Here is a 17167-nt window from a genome sequence, read left to right as displayed (position 1 = left end):
CCGCGAGGCAGCACTTTTGTCGGGTTTCTTCTCTCATCCCCCGGGGATGAGAGAAGAATTCCCGACAATTGCGGGTCACTAGCAGCTGAATTGAATAGCGTCGGGAGCTAATTCCCGGCGCTATTCTTAAGTTGCCGAATAGAATCGACCCCTTTATATGCAAATTAAATAAGAACACTGTAGTAAATGTACAACTGTCTTATGTGAGCCAAAGCAGTTTAAGAAGTACCTAGTACCCAGTCTTAATCTGTACGTTGTTTGCTTCAAAGAACTGGAGATGAAGTCGAGCAAAGTGATCTAATTCACATACTCCTTAATGAAAATAATAAGTCTTCTTTCATCTTTTTGCTTTTAGCAAGAAGAAAGAGCTAATCAACCCTTCTTTACTGAAGTACAAAGTTAAACCAATTATAGAAGAAAAGTATGAATCTGTAATTGTCAGACAAAGCCAAATCAGGTATGTATGTTCCCACTAGATATTATATTCTAGTTTGCTCAATAACTATTTGGACAAAATGTCAAACTTGACCTTGTAATGATAGAAGTGTAACGTAGATACTTAAATGCTACGTAGGATACAAGTTCCAGAAAAATGAGATGCAACAAGATTTGCAGAGTAAAGAAATGACCTAAAGCAGCGCACAGTGCCAGACGGTGACTGCAGTAGGTAAATACAATCCTAAAATTCCTCAAATGGAGGATAGCTGCGTGTAATGCATACAGTATATTATTACTGTATAAGCCACTAGGTAGAACACTTGTTGAGACAGTGAAGAGCAATATAGAGAGCCACAATAAGTGACAGAAAAAAAATTGTCAAAACACATTCACAGAGAAGATGATAAAAGACAGTAGCGACAGGAATTATATAAGAAATAACATAATTGTAAATGTAATAAAAATCACATGCGTGCAACGTGACTAAACAAAAGTGTGTGTGTGTTTGTATAATAATCACAAAGGGCTATCGGATGTGGAATAAAAAGGGGTTACCCTACCAGCATAGCCAAGGATTTTCTGAGGCAATGATGACCAATATACAAGCAGGATTTAAAAATGTGTTGAATCCCTTTCTCCCAGTAAATGGGGTCATTAACTGTAATTGGTTGAGGACCTTGTGTTAGTGATAGACCCAGTGAAATTAAGTTTCCACTGGATCAGGAAGGACTCTTACCTCTTAATCCACCCACCCGAGCGTTGCAGCTAAATTGGCAATGAACGTAAAAAAAAAATCCTACCCTTTGGATAGAAATAGCTGTAATTTATAGTTTATGATGTTGACCTGTCTCCTCCCATCCCTCACCACTACTACTGTGGGCGTCATTCAATTACAGGTTGAGTATCCCATAACCAAATATTCCGAAATACGGAATATTCTGAAATACGGACTTTTTTGAGTGAGAGTGAGATAGTGAAATCTTTGTTTTTTGATGGCTCAATGTACACAAACTTTGTTTAATACACAAAGTTATTAAAAATATTGTATTAAATGTCAGGCTGTATGTATAGGGTGTCTATGAAACATAAATGAATTGTGTGAATGTACACACACTTTGTTTAATGCACAAAGTTATAAAAAATATTGGCTAAAATTACCTTCAGGCTGTGTGTGTATGGTGTATATGAAACATAAATGCATTCTGTGCTTAGATTTAGGTCCCAATCACCATGATATCTCATTATGGTATGCAATTATTCCAAAATACGGAAAAATCCCATATCCAAAATACCTCTGGTCCCAAGCATTTTGGATAAGGGAGACTCAACCTGTATTTATTCGCCGGCAGCCAGTAGGTGGCACCCAATGGAGCTATTCAATTGTAGCTCCGTTAGGCGCGATCAGCTGCTGGCACCTGCATTTCAGCTCAAGCTAAAGTGAGCTAAAAGTCACCCGTTTGAGCTCTCGGACTTTTCGGGTTGCACCATTATTTGGTCGGGTATAGCTGCTTTACGCGATAAGAGCACAATTGAATATCGCCCCTCCCCTGATCTCTCGTCACTTCAGACAGGAGATAGGGCGAGATTCAAGTGTTTATCGCTTCCAATGTGTCTGTGTAAAAGCTGCCTCAAGCTGGGTACCCACTGGTAGATATATCTTCAGATCAGTGGATCTGAAGATATTTTTCTCTTACGTCCTAGAGGATGCTGGGGACTCCAAAAGGACCATGGGGTATAGACGGGATCCGCAGGAGACATGGGCACACTATAAGACTTTTGGTTGAACTGGCTCCTCCCTCTATGCCCCTCCTTCAGACCTCAGTTAGATTCTGTGCCCAGAGAGACTGGACACACTAGGGGAGCTCTCCTGAGTTTCTCTGAAAAGACTTTGTTAGGTTTTTTATTTTCAGGGAGACCTGCTGGCTACAGGCTCCCTGCTTCGTGGGACTGAGGGGAGAGAAGCAGACCTACTTCTTCTGAGTTCAAAGGCTCTGCTTCTTAGGCTACCGGACACCATTAGCTCCAGAGGGTTCGATCACTTGGTGCGCCTAGCTGCTTGTTCCCGGAGCCGCGCCGTCAACCCCCTCACAGAGCCAGAAGAAAGAAGCCGGGTGAGTATAAGGAAGTACAGAAGACTTCAGTGACGGCAGAAGACTTCAGTAATGAGGTACCGCGCAGCGGTCGCGCTGCGCGCCATGCTCCCACACACACACTTCTGGCGGCACTTGCAGGGGGGGGGGGCGCCCTGGGCAGCATGATTACTGAAGTTTAACAATAAATCTGGCCAAAGTATATATGTCTGAAGTGCCTAGGCACTAGATATAGCCCCCGCCAGTATAAATATTTTACATTTGAGCGGGACTACAGCGTGCCGGTGAGGGGGCGTGGCTTAGCCCTCACAGCTTACCAGCGCCATTTTCTCTTCACATGATGGCAGAGACGCTTGCCCGGACCTCCACTCTCCTGCACAAGTAACAGGGAGCAGTAATTTGGTGCGATTAACCCATTAATAATAACAGCGCAAACAGGTCTGAGGCAGTGTGTATTTGCTCTCAGTACCGGGATAGGCGCTGGGGTGTGAGCTGGTAAACTCCCTCTGTGATTTTCTAACAGGCTTTCCTGTGGGTCTGTCCCCTATAGCCAGTGTGTTTGTGCGTGTCGGTACGTGTGTGTCGACATGGCTGAGTGCTCCTCCCCGGAGTAAGTTGCAGTGGTGGCAGATAAGGAGCTGGGAGTGACTCTGTCGGCACCGCCGACTGCTGATTGGGTGGATATGTTGAGTACATTGAATGCAAATGTGGCGTTGTTTTTTTTTTTTTAAATTCAACACTTTTTATTGAAACTGTTTTCCTTTTTTGTACATATCACAATACATACTTATATCCTAAATCTAAAGCATTGCTGTCAACAACAAAATCAAGCAGCATATATAATTTCTTTATCATCCACTAGGGGTCACTGGAGTACTCTTGGGATATGGACGGGCTTCCGTAGGAACAGCACTGAATATTTAAATTTAGAACACTCCACCCCTCCATATCCCAGAGTACCTCAGTGTACTACCTCAGTGTTTTTTCTGTGCTCAAAGTAGTAACAGCTCTGTGGCTAAGAGTCACAATTACTTTGAATATATTTATTTTTATATTTCTCTGACGTCCTAAGTGGATGCTGGGGACTCCGTCAGGACCATGGGGAATAGCGGCTCCGCAGGAGACAGGGCACAAAAGTAAAAGCTTTAGGATCAGGTGGTGTGCACTGGCTCCTCCCCCTATGACCCTCCTCCAAGCCTCAGTTAGGTTAAGTTAGGTTTTTGTGCCCGGCCGAGAAGGGTGCAATCTAGGTGGCTCTCCTAAAGAGCTGCTTAGAGTAAAAGTTTTATTAGGTTTTTTATTTTCAGTGAGTCCTGCTGGCAACAGGCTCACTGCAACGAGGGACTTAGGGGAGAAGAAGTGAACTCACCTGCGTGCAGGATGGATTGGCTTCTTAGGCTACTGGACACTAGCTCCAGAGGGACGATCACAGGTACAGCCTGGATGGGTCACCGGAGCCGCGCCGCCGACCCCCTTGCAGATGCTGAAGAGAGAAGAGGTCCAGAAATCGGCGGCTGAAGACTTCTCAGTCTTCATGAGGTAGCGCACAGCACTGCAGCTGTGCGCCATTGCTCTCAGCACACTTCACACCAACGGTCACTGAGGGTGCAGGGCGCTGGGGGGGGCGCCCTGGGCAGCAATGAAAGTACCTATACTGGCTAAAAATACATCACATATAGCCTCTGGGGCTATATGGATGTATTTAACCCCTGCCAGGTTGTCAGAAAAACGGGAGAAGAAGCCTGCCGAAAAGGGGGCGGGGCCTATTCTCCTCAGCACACAGCGCCATTTTCCCTCACAGAACTGCTGGTGGGAAGGCTCCCAGGCTCTCCCCTGCACTGCACTACAGAAACGGGGTTAAAACAGAGAGGGGGGGCACTTATTTGGCGATATGATTATATATTAAGATGCTATAAGGGAAAACACTTATATAAAGGTTGTCCCTGTATAATTATAGCGTTTTGGTGTGTGCTGGCAAACTCTCCCTCTGTCTCCCCAAAGGGCTAGTGGGGTCCTGTCCTCTATCAGAGCATTCCCTGTGTGTGTGCTGTGTGTCGGTACGTGTGTGTCGACATGTATGAGGACGATGTTGGTGAGGAGGCGGAGCAATTGCCTGTAATGGTGATGTCACTCTCTAGGGAGTCGACACCGGAATGGATGGCTTATTTAGGGAATTACGTGATAATGTCAACACGCTGTAAGGTCGGTTGACGACATGAGACGGCCGGCAAACAAATTAGTACCTGTCCAGGCGTCTCAAACACCGTCAGGGGCTTTAAAACGCCCATTTACCTCAGTCGGTCGACACAGACACGGACACTGACTCCAGTGTCGACGGTGAAGAAACAAACGTATTTTCCTTTAGGGCCACACGTTACATGTTAAGGGCAATGAAGGAGGTGTTACATATTTCTGATACTACAAGTACCACAAAAAAGGGTATTATGTGGGGTGTGAAAAAACTACCTGTAGTTTTTCCTGAATCAGATAAGATTAAATGAAGTGTGTGATGATGCGTGGGTTTCCCCCGATAGAAAATTATTGGCGGTATACCTTTTCCCGCCAGAAGTTAGGGCGCGTTGGGAAACACCCCTTAGGGTGGATAAGGCGCTCACACGCTTATCACAAGTGGCGTTACCGTCTCCAGATACGGCCGCCCTCAAGGAGCCAGCTGATAGGAGGCTGGAAAATATCCTAAAAAGTATATACACACATACTGGTGTTATACTGCGACCAGCGATCGCCTCAGCCTGGATGTGCAGCGCTGGGGTGGCTTGGTCGGATTCCCTGACTGAAAATATTGATACCCTTGACAGGGACAGTATTTTATTGACTATAGAGCATTTAAAGGATGCATTTCTATATATGCGAGATGCACAGAGGGATATTTGCACTCTGGCATCAAGAGTAAGTGCGATGTCCATATCTGCCAGAAGTTGTTTATGGACACGACAGTGGTCAGGTGATGCAGATTCCAAACGGCACATGGAAGTATTGCCGTATAAAGGGGAGGAGTTATTTGGGGTCGGTCCATCGGACCTGGTGGCCACGGCAACAGCTGGAAAATCCACCTTTTTTTACCCCAAGTCACATCTCAGCAGAAAAAGACACCGTCTTTTCAGCCTCAGTCCTTTCGTCCCCATAAGGGCAAGCGGGCAAAAGGCCAGTCATATCTGCCCAGGGATAGAGGAAAGGGAAGAAGACTGCAGCATGCAGCCCATTCCCAGGAACAGAAGCCCTCCACCGCTTCTACCAAGTCCTCAGCATGACGCTGGGGCCGTACAAGCGGACTCAGGTGCGGTGGGGGGTCGTCTCAAGAGTTTCAGCACGCAGTGGGCTCACTCGCAAGTGGACCCCTGGAGCCTACAAGTAGTATCCCAGGGGTACAGATTGGAAATTCGAGACGTCTCCCCCTCGCAGGTTCCTGAAGTCTGCTTTACCAACGTCTCCCTCCGACAGGGAGGCAGTATTGGAAACAATTCACAAGCTGTATTCCCAGCAGGTGATAATCAAAGTACCCCTCCTACAACAAGGAAAGGGGTATTATTCCACACTATATTGTGGTACTGAAGCCAGACGGCTCGGTGAGACCTATTCTAAATCTGAAATATTTGAACACTTACATACAAAGGTTCAAATCAAGACCAAGGGTACCTCAGGTTCGTGGTACAGAACTGTCACTATCAGTTTCAGACGCTGCCGTTTGGATTGTCCATGGCACCCCGGGTCTTTACCAAGGTAATGGCCGAAATGATGATTCTTCTTCAAAGAAAATGGACGATCTCCTGATAAGGGCAAGGTCCAGAGAACAGTTGGAGGTCGGAGTAGCACTATCTCAAGTAGTTCTACGACAGCACGGGTGGATTCTAAATATTCCAAAATCGTAGCTGTTTCCGACGACACGTCTGCTGTTCCTAGGGATGATTCTGGACACAGTCCAGAAAAGGGTGTTTCTCCCGGAGAAGAAAGCCAGGGAGTTAACCGAGCTAGTAAGGAACCTCCTAAAACCAGGAAAAGTGTCAGTGCATCATTGCACAAGGGTCCTGGGAAAATGGTGGCTTCTTACGAAGCGATTCCATTCGGCAGATTTCACGCAAGAACTTTTCAGTGGGATCTGCTGGGAAAAATGGTCCGGATCGCATCTTCGGATGCATCAGCGGATAACCCTGTCTCCAAGGACAAGGGTGTTTCTTCTGCGGTGGCTGCAGAGTGCTCATCTATTAAAGGGCCGCAGATTCGGCATTCAGGACTGGGTCCTGGTGACCACGGATGCCAGCCTGAGAGGCTGGGGAGCAGTCACACAGGGAAAAAATTTCCAGGGAGTGTGATATAGTCTGGAGACTTCTCTCCACATAAATATACTGGAGCTAAGGGTAATTTACAATGCTCTAAGCTTAGCAAGACCTCTGCTTCAAGGTCAGCCGGTATTGATCCAGTGGGACAACATCACGGCAGTCGCCCACGTAAACAGACAGGGCGGCACAAGAAGCAGGAGGGCAATGGCAGAAACTGCAAGGATTCTTCGCTGGGCGGAAAATCATGTGATAACACTGTCAGCAGTGTTCATTCCGGGAGAGGACAACTGGGAAGCAGACTTCCTCAGCAGGCACGACCTCCACCCGGGAGAGTGGGGACTTCATCGGGAAGTCTTCCACATGATTGTGAACCGTTGGGAAAGACCAAAGGTGGACATGATGGCGTCCCGCCTGAACAAAAAACTGGACAGGTATTGCGCCAGGTCAAGAGACCCTCAGGCAATAGCTGTGGACGTTCTGGTAACACCGTGGGTGTACCAGTCGGTGTATGTGTTCCCTCTTCTGCTTCTCATACCCAAGGTACTGAGAATTATAAGACGTAGAGGAGTAAGAACTATACTCGTGGCTCCGGATTGGCCAAGAAGGACTTGTTACCCGGAACTTCAAGAAATGCTCACAGAGGACTCATGGCCTCTGCCGCTAAGAAGGGACTTGCTTCAGCAAGTACCATGTCTGTTCCAAGACTTACCGCGGCTGCGTTTGACGGCATGGCGGTGGAACGCCGGATCCTAAGGGAAAAAGGCATTCCGGAAGAGGTCATTCCTACCCTGGTCAAAGCCAGGAAGGAGGTGACCGCACAACATTATCACCACATGTGGCGAAAATATGTTGCGTGGTGTGAGGCCAGGAAGGCCCCACGAAGAAATTTCAACTCGGTCGATTCCTGCATTTCCTGCAAACAGGAGTGTCTATGGGCCTCAAATTGGGGTCCATTAAGGTTCAAATTTCGGCCCTGTCAATTTTCTTCCAGAAAAAATTGGCTTCAGTTCCTGAAGTCCAGAAGTTTGTCAAGGGAGTACTGCATATACAACCCCCTTTTGTGCCTCCAGTGGCACTGTGGGATCTCAACGTAGTTCTGGGATTCCTCAAATCACATTGGTTTAAAACCGCTCAAATCTGTGGATTTGAAATATCTCACATGGAAAGTGACCATGCTGTTGGCCCTGGCCTCGGCCAGGCGAGTGTCAGAATTGGCGGCTTTGTCTCACAAAGCCCATATCTGATTGTCCATTCGGACAGGGCAGAGCTGCGGACTCGTCCCCAGTTTCTCCCTAAGGTGGTGTCAGCGTTTCACCTGCACCAGCTTATTGTGGTACCTGCGGCTACTAGGGACTTGGAGGACTCCAAGTTGCTAGATGTTGTCAGGGCCCTGAAAATATAGGTTTCCAGGACGGCTGGAGTCAGGAAAACTGACTTGCTGTTATCCTGTAGGCACCCAAAAAACTGGGTGCTCTTGCTTCTAAGCAGACGATTGCTAGTTGGATGTGTAGTACAATTCAGCTTGCACATTCTGTGGCAGGCCTGCCACAGCCAAAATATGTAAATGCCCATTCCACAAGGAAGGTGGGCTCATCTTGGGCGGCTGCCCGAGGGGTCTCGGCTTTACAACTTTGCCGAGCTGCTACTTGGTCAGGGGCACACCCTGGCTGAGGAGGACCTGGAGTTCTCTCATTCGGTGCTGCAGAGTCATCCGCACTCTCCCGCCCGTTTGGGAGCTTTGGTATAATCCCCATGGTCCTGACGGAGTCCCCAGCATCCACTTAGGACGTCAGAGAAAATAAGAATTTACTTACCGATAATTCTATTTCTCGTAGTCCGTAGTGGATGCTGGGCGCCCATCCCAAGTGCGGATTGTCTGCAATACTTGTACATAGTTATTGTTACAAAAATCGGGTTATTATTGTTGTGAGCCATCTTTTCAGATTCTCCGCTGTTATCATGCTGTTAACTGGGTTCAGATCACAGGTTGTACAGTGTGATTGGTGTGGCTGGTATGAGTCTTACCCGGGATTCAAAATCCTTCCTTATTGTGTACGCTCGTCCGGGCACAGTATCCTAACTGAGGCTTGGAGGAGGGTCATAGGGGGAGGAGCCAGTGCACACCACCTGATCCTAAAGCTTTTACTTTTGTGCCCTGTCTCCTGCGGAGCCGCTATTCCCCATGGTCCTGACGGAGTCCCCAGCATCCACTACGGACTACGAGAAATAGAATTATCGGTAAGTAAGTTCTTATTTTCTCTATTTTTATACATCCCTTTCCCCCTTCCAAAAGGCAGGGTCAGGGATAGTGCAGCTGCTGATAGCAGCAGGGGCGTGTCGGGCCTCTCTGAAAGAGCTCCCTCACAGCCACACACAAAAAACAAAAAGATGCACCTGTTGGTACCGGACCGCTGTGGTCGCCACCCTAGAGGCACCCAGCGCATCCTCCCAAGTGTCATTAGATATGGACCCCAGATCACATTCCCATTTAGATTTAAGAGAAAGTAGGGTCTCCCCATGATATGCACGTAGTAAAGCAGAGTAAAATATGGAAATAGTACAGTTAGTTCCCTAACTGGTGTGTCCCGGAGCATCAGGGGAGCGTTTGCAAACTGAACTTGACAAGCATGGCGGAGTTGTAGATATCGATAAAAATAGAAGGATGGGATATTATAATCCTCCTGCAATTGTTGGAAAGACTTAAAGATACCCATATGATACAATTGCCCAAGAGACTGCACTCCCCGGCGGCACCAGACCTCCATTATCTGTAACGATGCAAACTCGTTAAGAGAATGTGCGTACGCCAGAGGCGTTTCCGGATCCCAACCCTCTCCCCGGAGCAGTCTATGCGTCTGTCTCCATACCATAATTGCTTGTTTGACAACGGGAAGGTCAAGTATTGCTACTTTATCACTCAATAGTAGTTGTAATGGGGGGCAATTCCGATCTGTTACATAGAGAATTCGGGAGATCAATTCATCTCTAGCAGGATCATGTAACCACTTACTAATATGCACCATTTGTGCCGCTAGATAATACAATCTGAATTTAGGGAGGCCCAGGCCCCCAGAATCACGGGAGCGTGTGTGGGTGTCTAAATTTATTCTGACCCTGCGTTTAGACCATACGATAGAGGACAGAACACTATCTATTTTCCGAAAGGTTTTTAATGGGAGATAGACAGGGGAGTGCTGCAGCACATACAGCAACTTAGGCAGGGCCACCATTTTCACTAAATTAATTCTACCCGTTATAGTTAGAGGTAGTCCCCCACACCGCAATACGGGAATGCAAATAATCTATATGAGGTTTTATGTTTAGGGAAAAGTATTGAGAAGGATTATTTGTGACCCAGATTCCTAAGTACTTGAATGAGTCCACCCAGCGAAGAGGGAGGGCCACGGGCGGGACACCAGGACAAGCACCCCGAAAGGGCAGAGTATCCGCCATAGGTGTCAATAATACGCAATACATGTGGCATGGTATTGCAGTAGTCTGATATAAACAGCAGAATATCATCCGCGTATAGAGCAATTTTGTCCGTGGCGGAGCCCACCCGGAACCCCCCCACCCGCAAGTCAGAACGCACAAAGCACGCCAAGGGCTCCACTTCCAAAGCAAAGAGGATAGGGGATAGTGGACAGCCCTGCCTTGTACCCCTGGCTAAAGGAAATGCAGATTAAATTAATCCATTTATCGAGACCCTAGCTGATGGGGCAGAGTAAAGTAACTTGACCCACCGTATAAGGCGTGGTCCAATGCCGAAGCGGGCCATAGACCCCCACAAGAACGCCCACTCCACTGAATCAAAAGCTTTAGCAGCGTCAAGGGACACCACAACAGAAGTGTCGGCGTCCCCGCGAGGGCCCTGTAGGTGCGTGAACAAGCGCCTAAGGTTAGTTAGAGTGGACCGCCCCGGCACAAAACCGGTCTGATCTGTGTGTATAATTTGGGTAATAACGGAGTTCAGTCTAAGTGCCAGGATCTTTGCTAAGACCTTGACATCAGTTGTAAGTAGCGAGATAGGTCTATATGAATCTACCCGCTCTGGGTTCTTATCCGGCTTCAGTAGCACTATTATCAAAGCCTCAGTCATAGAATCCGGCAGCGACCCCAATCCCAACAGGTCATTGAACAGAGTAAGCAACTTAGGGCCATAAAAGTCAATATGTTTCTTATATAGCTCAATGGGAAGTCCATCTAGCCCTGGTGCCTTGCCTCCAGGAAATGACTTTATGGCTATTTCAATTTCCGTCAATGACAGAGGGGAATCAAGGAATTCAGCTGCCACATTAGAGAGCGAGGGCAATGGTATACCAGCAAGATACTCATTTATTTCCATTAAATCCGCCGATAATCTCGTACTATACAGACTTTTATAATAAGCAACAAATTGGTCCGCTATTTCCGGGGTTTTTACATAAGTTACACCATCATCCCCGCCTACCGCAAGGACAGTATTGGAGAATTTATCTGTTGCCGCTAAATGTGCTAGATAAGTACCAGGTCTATCGCCCGTAGCATAATAAGAGTGTTGGGCATACAGTAACCGGTATTTGGCTTTATCAGACAGACAGTTTCTCCATTTGGACTGCGCAAGCAACCATGCGTCTTGGAGGCAACCAATCCATCTTGCAAATATTGGATTTCTAGGGACCTGCAGGACGCTTCAAGTTCCATTTCCTGGAGTTTGTAGCCATTTTTTAAAGTAGCAACCCGTCTAATTAAGGAACCTCGTATAAATGCTTTAAATGCGTCCCAGAGGATTGCTGGGCCAGCAGTACCCCCGTTTAGCTCCAAGAACTCCCGCCATGCATGCTCAAGCTCTGCTCCAGTGCCCATCTGTGAAAGCCAGAATGAGTTAAATTTCCAAAACAACTGCCCACGGGAACCCCCAGTATCCAGATTCAACAGTATTGGAGAGTGGTCAGAGATACCTCTAGTTGCATATTGGACATCATCAATTTTGGGAATCATACAGGGGGAGACCAGGGCCATATCAATCCTAGAAAAGGAGGAGTAAGTAGGAGAGAAGCGGGAGAACTGGCGAGCAGCCGGATGCCGTGCTCTCCAGACGTCCACCAGGCCCATACCCTCCACTAACAGCGAAGTTACCCGGACGTGGACGAGGCACAGTGACATTGGTGCTAAATCTATCCACTCCAGGATCCATGACATTATTAAAATCCCCAATGCAAACAGTGGGAATGTTGGGGTAAAGGGACATAAAATCAGCAGCTTTGCGTAGAACCTCCGGGGAGTATGGTGGAGGAATATAAATAGCCAACAATAATAAAGACATGGAATTTATCTGACAGTTAAGAAAAATATATCTTCCCCACCGGTCCACCTGTACCTGGCCCACAACAAATGGGACAGATCTGCGGATCAGGATGGAGACGCCTCTGGAATGGGAGGTATGAGTGGAGTGGTACGACCACCCTATCCATGGCTTTTTAAGTGATAGAACTTTGGCTCCCTCCAGGTGCGTCTCCATAAGGCAAATAACATCTGCGGAGTACTGCCTAATCTGCCGAAGCACCAGGGCCCTTTTAATTTTATCATTAATGCCCCGCACATTCCAGGATAAAATTTTTAGACTAAGTGATGCCATAATACATAGTAACGCTAAGTGTTAAGTGTGTCAAACAGTGAAGGTATCCCAAATAGACAGGAAAGTAACTGCCCACAAAAAATGTCGCTAAACATGTCGCAACAGCAATGCATAAAAAACATCAACCCATTAAATCCCCCCCCCCCCCCCCCCCCCCCATACAACCCCCCACCCTGTATACCGGCCCGAACTGTGGCATACCTAACCCCAAAATAATTTCCCAACAACTAAACAACTAGTAAAGAGGACAAAAAAATACAGGCATTGCTCCCCCACCATAACCTAACCCCCCCAGGGCCAAGGCAGCACCCAACCCCCTGTCCAAGCAGGGACCCAACAGCAAGTGCAACATTCAATATACTACCAGTAAAGGCCCCCTAAAAGGAAAAAGTCGACAAACATTAATAGAATAACTGTAGGCACAAAATATTTTAGGACATATATCGCAGCTCAATCCGTGGGTAATCGTGACACTCTGTCATTTGCCAGAGCGCGCCCGGCCGGGAACTGCCGGTCAAGCCATGTCGCCGCCTCCCGCGGGGTCAGAAAGAATTTTGTCTTTCCTCCTGCGACCACCCGCAACTTTGAGGGAAAGAGCATAGCATAAGGGAGATTGAGCTCTCGAAGACGTCTCTTGATTGGAAGGAATTGGGATCTCTCCTTCTGGATGTCGACCGCAAAATCAGGAAACACAGAGATCCGGGTACCATTCCACTTGAGTGGGCCCTTGGTGCGTGCCAGGGTTAGAACCATGTCCCGATCCTTGAAGTGTAGGAATTGAGCTATAAATGTTCGGGGAGGAGCACTAGGCGGTAGTGGCCGCATAGGGATTCTATGTGCTCGTTCCACCGCATAGTGTGACGTTAAAAGCATCCGTCCCAAAGAAATCTAGGAGCCACTTCTCCAAAAACCGCTCAGGTGCATTACCCTCTTCCTTCTCAGGCAGGCCCACAAACCGAATGTTATTCCGTCTCAGACGCCCCTCTAAATCGGTCAACTTTTTCTGCACCTCCGTCATCTGGGATTCAAGGGCAGTGGTGCGTCGGCCAAGCGGAGCCACAGTGTCCTCAACAGTAGAAATACGGGTTTCCGCCTCCCCCACTCTCTCTAACGCGTTGTAGATCCTGATGGATTAAAGAGAGATCCGATTGTACCTGAGTGATCTTGTCGGCCAGCCTGCCTTCGCTGGCATTAACTGCATCCAGTACCCTTTGGATAGCATCCTCTGAAGCTTCAGGGCGGTTGGAGCCAGCACTTGTAGCCGGAGAGGGAGGAGAGGAGCCATTCTGTGACCCCCCCCCCCCCCATGCTCTTATTTTGTGCAGGAGGATTCCTAGCGTATTTTTCAAGATTGGCCGCAGCCTGAGAATTTTTCCCCATAATAATCGTTATATTCACCCCCAAGGGGAATTGCAGCACTATATGAGAGTTATGGTAAGACAAGTAGACAGTCTTCCAGTCAGTGCTATATCAACAAATCAGGAATCACACAATGGTGGGCCAGCAGCCTCCAGCCGGATATATATAATGAAAAGAGAAAAAGTCACAGCCCTATATTTCAGGTAATAAATATGCAGCAGGGGGAGCTGTGAGCCGGGAGTATTGAGCAGATAATGACTAGGGGTGAGAGCTTAAATCACTATCTCCCAAGCCCCACATGCAGCTCTGGAGGGGGGGAGAAGAGACGGGGGGGGGCCTCCGTGCAGCCCAATATGAATGACACCCCACAGTGGAGCACCTCTGACTCATGGACAGTTGACTGTAGAGGGAAAAAACCTAAATGCCAGCCCCAGCAGTAGTTCTCACTGACAGCAGCTGGAAGCACCTGGGAGGTACTTTATATGTGGCCTGATTTGTGGAGCTTTATTATCCAAGGCAGCAGCAGCGTGGCCCCTCCGTCGTCAGCAGCAGGCAGGAGGTAACCGACACAGGGAGAAGCGGGGGGGGGGGGGGGCACGCCCAGCCTAGCAGGAGGTCAGGAGGTGCAGTCCGTGCGCGTCTCCCGGCCGCCGACCGGAAGTAGCGCGGGCAGCTGCGGCCGGAGCAGGGGAGACCGCACTCGGGCAGCGGGACCGAGCGGCAGCAGAAGGGAGGAGGGCAGAGGGCGCACACCGCCGCAGATCACTCCCCGGGAGCCTGACAGACCCCGCAGAGGCAGCGCTCCGATCCCCGCCGTCACGGACACCGAGTCCCACGTGGCGCAGCAGAGTCCAGGCCGAAGCCGTCCCGGCGGCTAGTCACACAGGCAGGGCAGCAGATCAGAGACACTCCGATGGGTCCACCAAACGGTAAGGCAGGTCCAGGGCACCCACGAACCCCGGGGGGGAGCCGTCAGGATGTACAAAAGGATGTTCAGGCAGGAGAGCTCAGCACAGTACGTGCTACTCCATGCCCATCGTAGCCACGCCCCCCCGCAAATGTGGTGTTATTAACTAAAAGGCTGGATAAATCTGATTCTCAGACACAAACGTGGAGAAAATCCATGGAGGATACCTTGTCTCAGGTACAGGCCCCCTCAGGGTCACAAAAGCGTTCATTTACCCAGATGGCGGATACTGATACCGACACGGACTTTGATTCCAGTGTTGACTATAGTGAGGCCAGTTTAAATCCGAAACTGGTTAAGAGTATTTAGTACATGATTGTGGCAATTAAAGACGTTTTACATATTTCAGAAGTACCTACTGTTCCTGATACAAGGGTTTGTTTGTATAAGGGAAAAAAGCCTGAGGTGACGTTTCCCCCCTCTCATGAGCTGAACACTTTGTGAAAAAGCTTGGGAATCTTCTGACAAAAGGCAGATTCCCAAGAGAATTCTAATGGCATATCCTTTCCCCTCTGACGACAGGGAAAAGTGGGAGTCATCTCCCAATGTGGACAAGGCTCTGTCACGACTGTCCAAGAAGGTGGTGCTTCCGTCTCCTGACACTGCTGCCCTAAAGGACCCTGCGGATCGTAAATAGGAAACGACCTTAAAATCCATTTGTCACTACGGGTGCGCTGCTCAGACCTTCCGTGGCCTCAGCATGGGTGAGTAGTGCTATTGGCAAGTGGGCAGATAATTTGGCATCTGACATGGATACCCTGGATAGGGATAGCATTCTTTTGACTCGGTTATATCACGGACGCTGCGGCTTACCTAAAGGATGCGGCAAGGGATATTGGCCTTTTGGGATCAAGGGCCAATGCCATGGCAGTCTCGGCCAGGAGAGCGCTGTGGATTCATCAATGGAATGCTGATGCCGACACTAAGAAAGCTATGGAAGCTCTCCCTTCTAAAGGTAGGGTCTTGTTTGGTGACTGCCTCGCTGATATGGTGTCTACAGCTACAGCGGGTAAGTCATCCTTTCTTCCTTATGTTCCTGCACAACAGAAAAAGACGCCGCATTATCTGATGCAGTCCTTTCGGGCCTAATAAATACAAAAAAGGAAGAGGGTCGTCCTTCCTTGCCTCTAAAGGTAGAGGAAGAGGAAAAAGGTCACCTGCTATGCCAGGCTCCCAGGAGCAGAAGTCCTCCCCGGCTTCTGCCAAGTCCACCGCATGACGCTGGGGCTCCTCTACGGGAGTCCGTACCGGTGGGGGCGCGTCTCCGTCTCTTCAGTCAGGTCTGGTTTCACTTGGGCCTGGATCCTTGGGTGTTGGACATAGTGTCCCAAGAGTACAAACTGGAGTTTCAAGAAGTGCCCCCACACCGATTTTTCAAATCAGCCTTACCAGTTTCTATCCCAGAAAGGGAAGTAGTGCGTGCTGCGATACAAAAGCTGTGTCAACAGCGTGTCATTGTCACGGTACCCCCGTCTCAATGGGGAGAAGGGTTTTATTCAAGACTATTTGTTGTACCAAAGCCGGATGGCTCGGTCAGACCGATCCTGAACCTAAAATCCCTCAATCTGTATTTGAAAACTTTCAAGTTCAAGATGGTATTTCAGTGGGACCTGTTGGACAAGTGGTCCGGGTCTCGCCTGCACATGCACCGGAAAATAATTCTATCTTCCAGGACCAGAATATCTCTCCTGTGGTGGCTTCAAAGTTCTCACCTCCTAGAGGGACGCAGGTTCGGGATCCAGGTTTGGGTCCTGGTGACCACGGATGCAAGTCTCCGAGGCTGGGGAACAGTCACACAGGGAAAAAATTTCCAGGGAAAATGGGCAAGCCACGAAGCTTGTCTGCACATAAACGTTCTGGAATTAAGAGCCATCTACAACGGCCTTCTGCAAGCGGAACACTTTCTTCGAGGTCTACCTGTCCTGATTCAGTCGGACAATGTAACAGCGGTGACGTACATAAACCGCCAGGGTGGAACAAAGAGCAGAGCGGTGATGGCGGAGGCCACAAAAGTTCTCCGCTGGGCGGAAAAACATGTAAGCGCTCTGTCAGCGGTCTTCCTTCCGGGCGTGGAAAACTGGGAAGCAGATTTCCTCAGCAGACACTATCTCCATCAAGGAGTGATCAAGGAGTCTTCATCATCAAGAGGTTTTTGCAGAAGTGACAAGTCGTTGGGGAATTCCTCAAATAGACATGATGGCGTCTCGCCTCAACAAGAAGCTTCAGAGATATTGTTCCAGGTCGAGGGACCCTCAAGCCAGTGCAGTGGACGCCCTGGTGACTCCGTGGGTGTTTCAGTCGGTATATGTTTTCCCTCCACTTCCACTCATTCCAAAAGTGATGAGGATCATAAGAAGAACAAGGGTACAGACGGTACTCATTGTTCCAGATTGGCCACGGA

The 17167-nt window shown here is 48.6% G+C and overlaps 1 protein-coding gene across 3 annotated transcripts in view; it reads left to right on the top strand.

Moving 5' to 3' along the window:
- Window positions 1-17167, top strand: part of BAZ1A (bromodomain adjacent to zinc finger domain 1A) — a 284468-nt gene that overhangs the window by 8045 nt on the left and 259256 nt on the right. For all 3 annotated transcript variants that reach the window (XM_063947878.1, XM_063947879.1, XM_063947877.1), the window contains exon 5: window positions 356-457. In XM_063947878.1, the coding sequence (XP_063803948.1) occupies window positions 356-457 (102 nt within the window). The remainder of the gene's footprint in view (window positions 1-355; window positions 458-17167) is intronic.

Source organism: Pseudophryne corroboree, chromosome 12 (genome assembly GCF_028390025.1).
Source record: "Pseudophryne corroboree isolate aPseCor3 chromosome 12, aPseCor3.hap2, whole genome shotgun sequence".
NCBI lineage: Eukaryota > Metazoa > Chordata > Amphibia > Anura > Myobatrachidae > Pseudophryne > Pseudophryne corroboree.
This window is presented reverse-complemented; position numbering and strand designations above follow the sequence as displayed.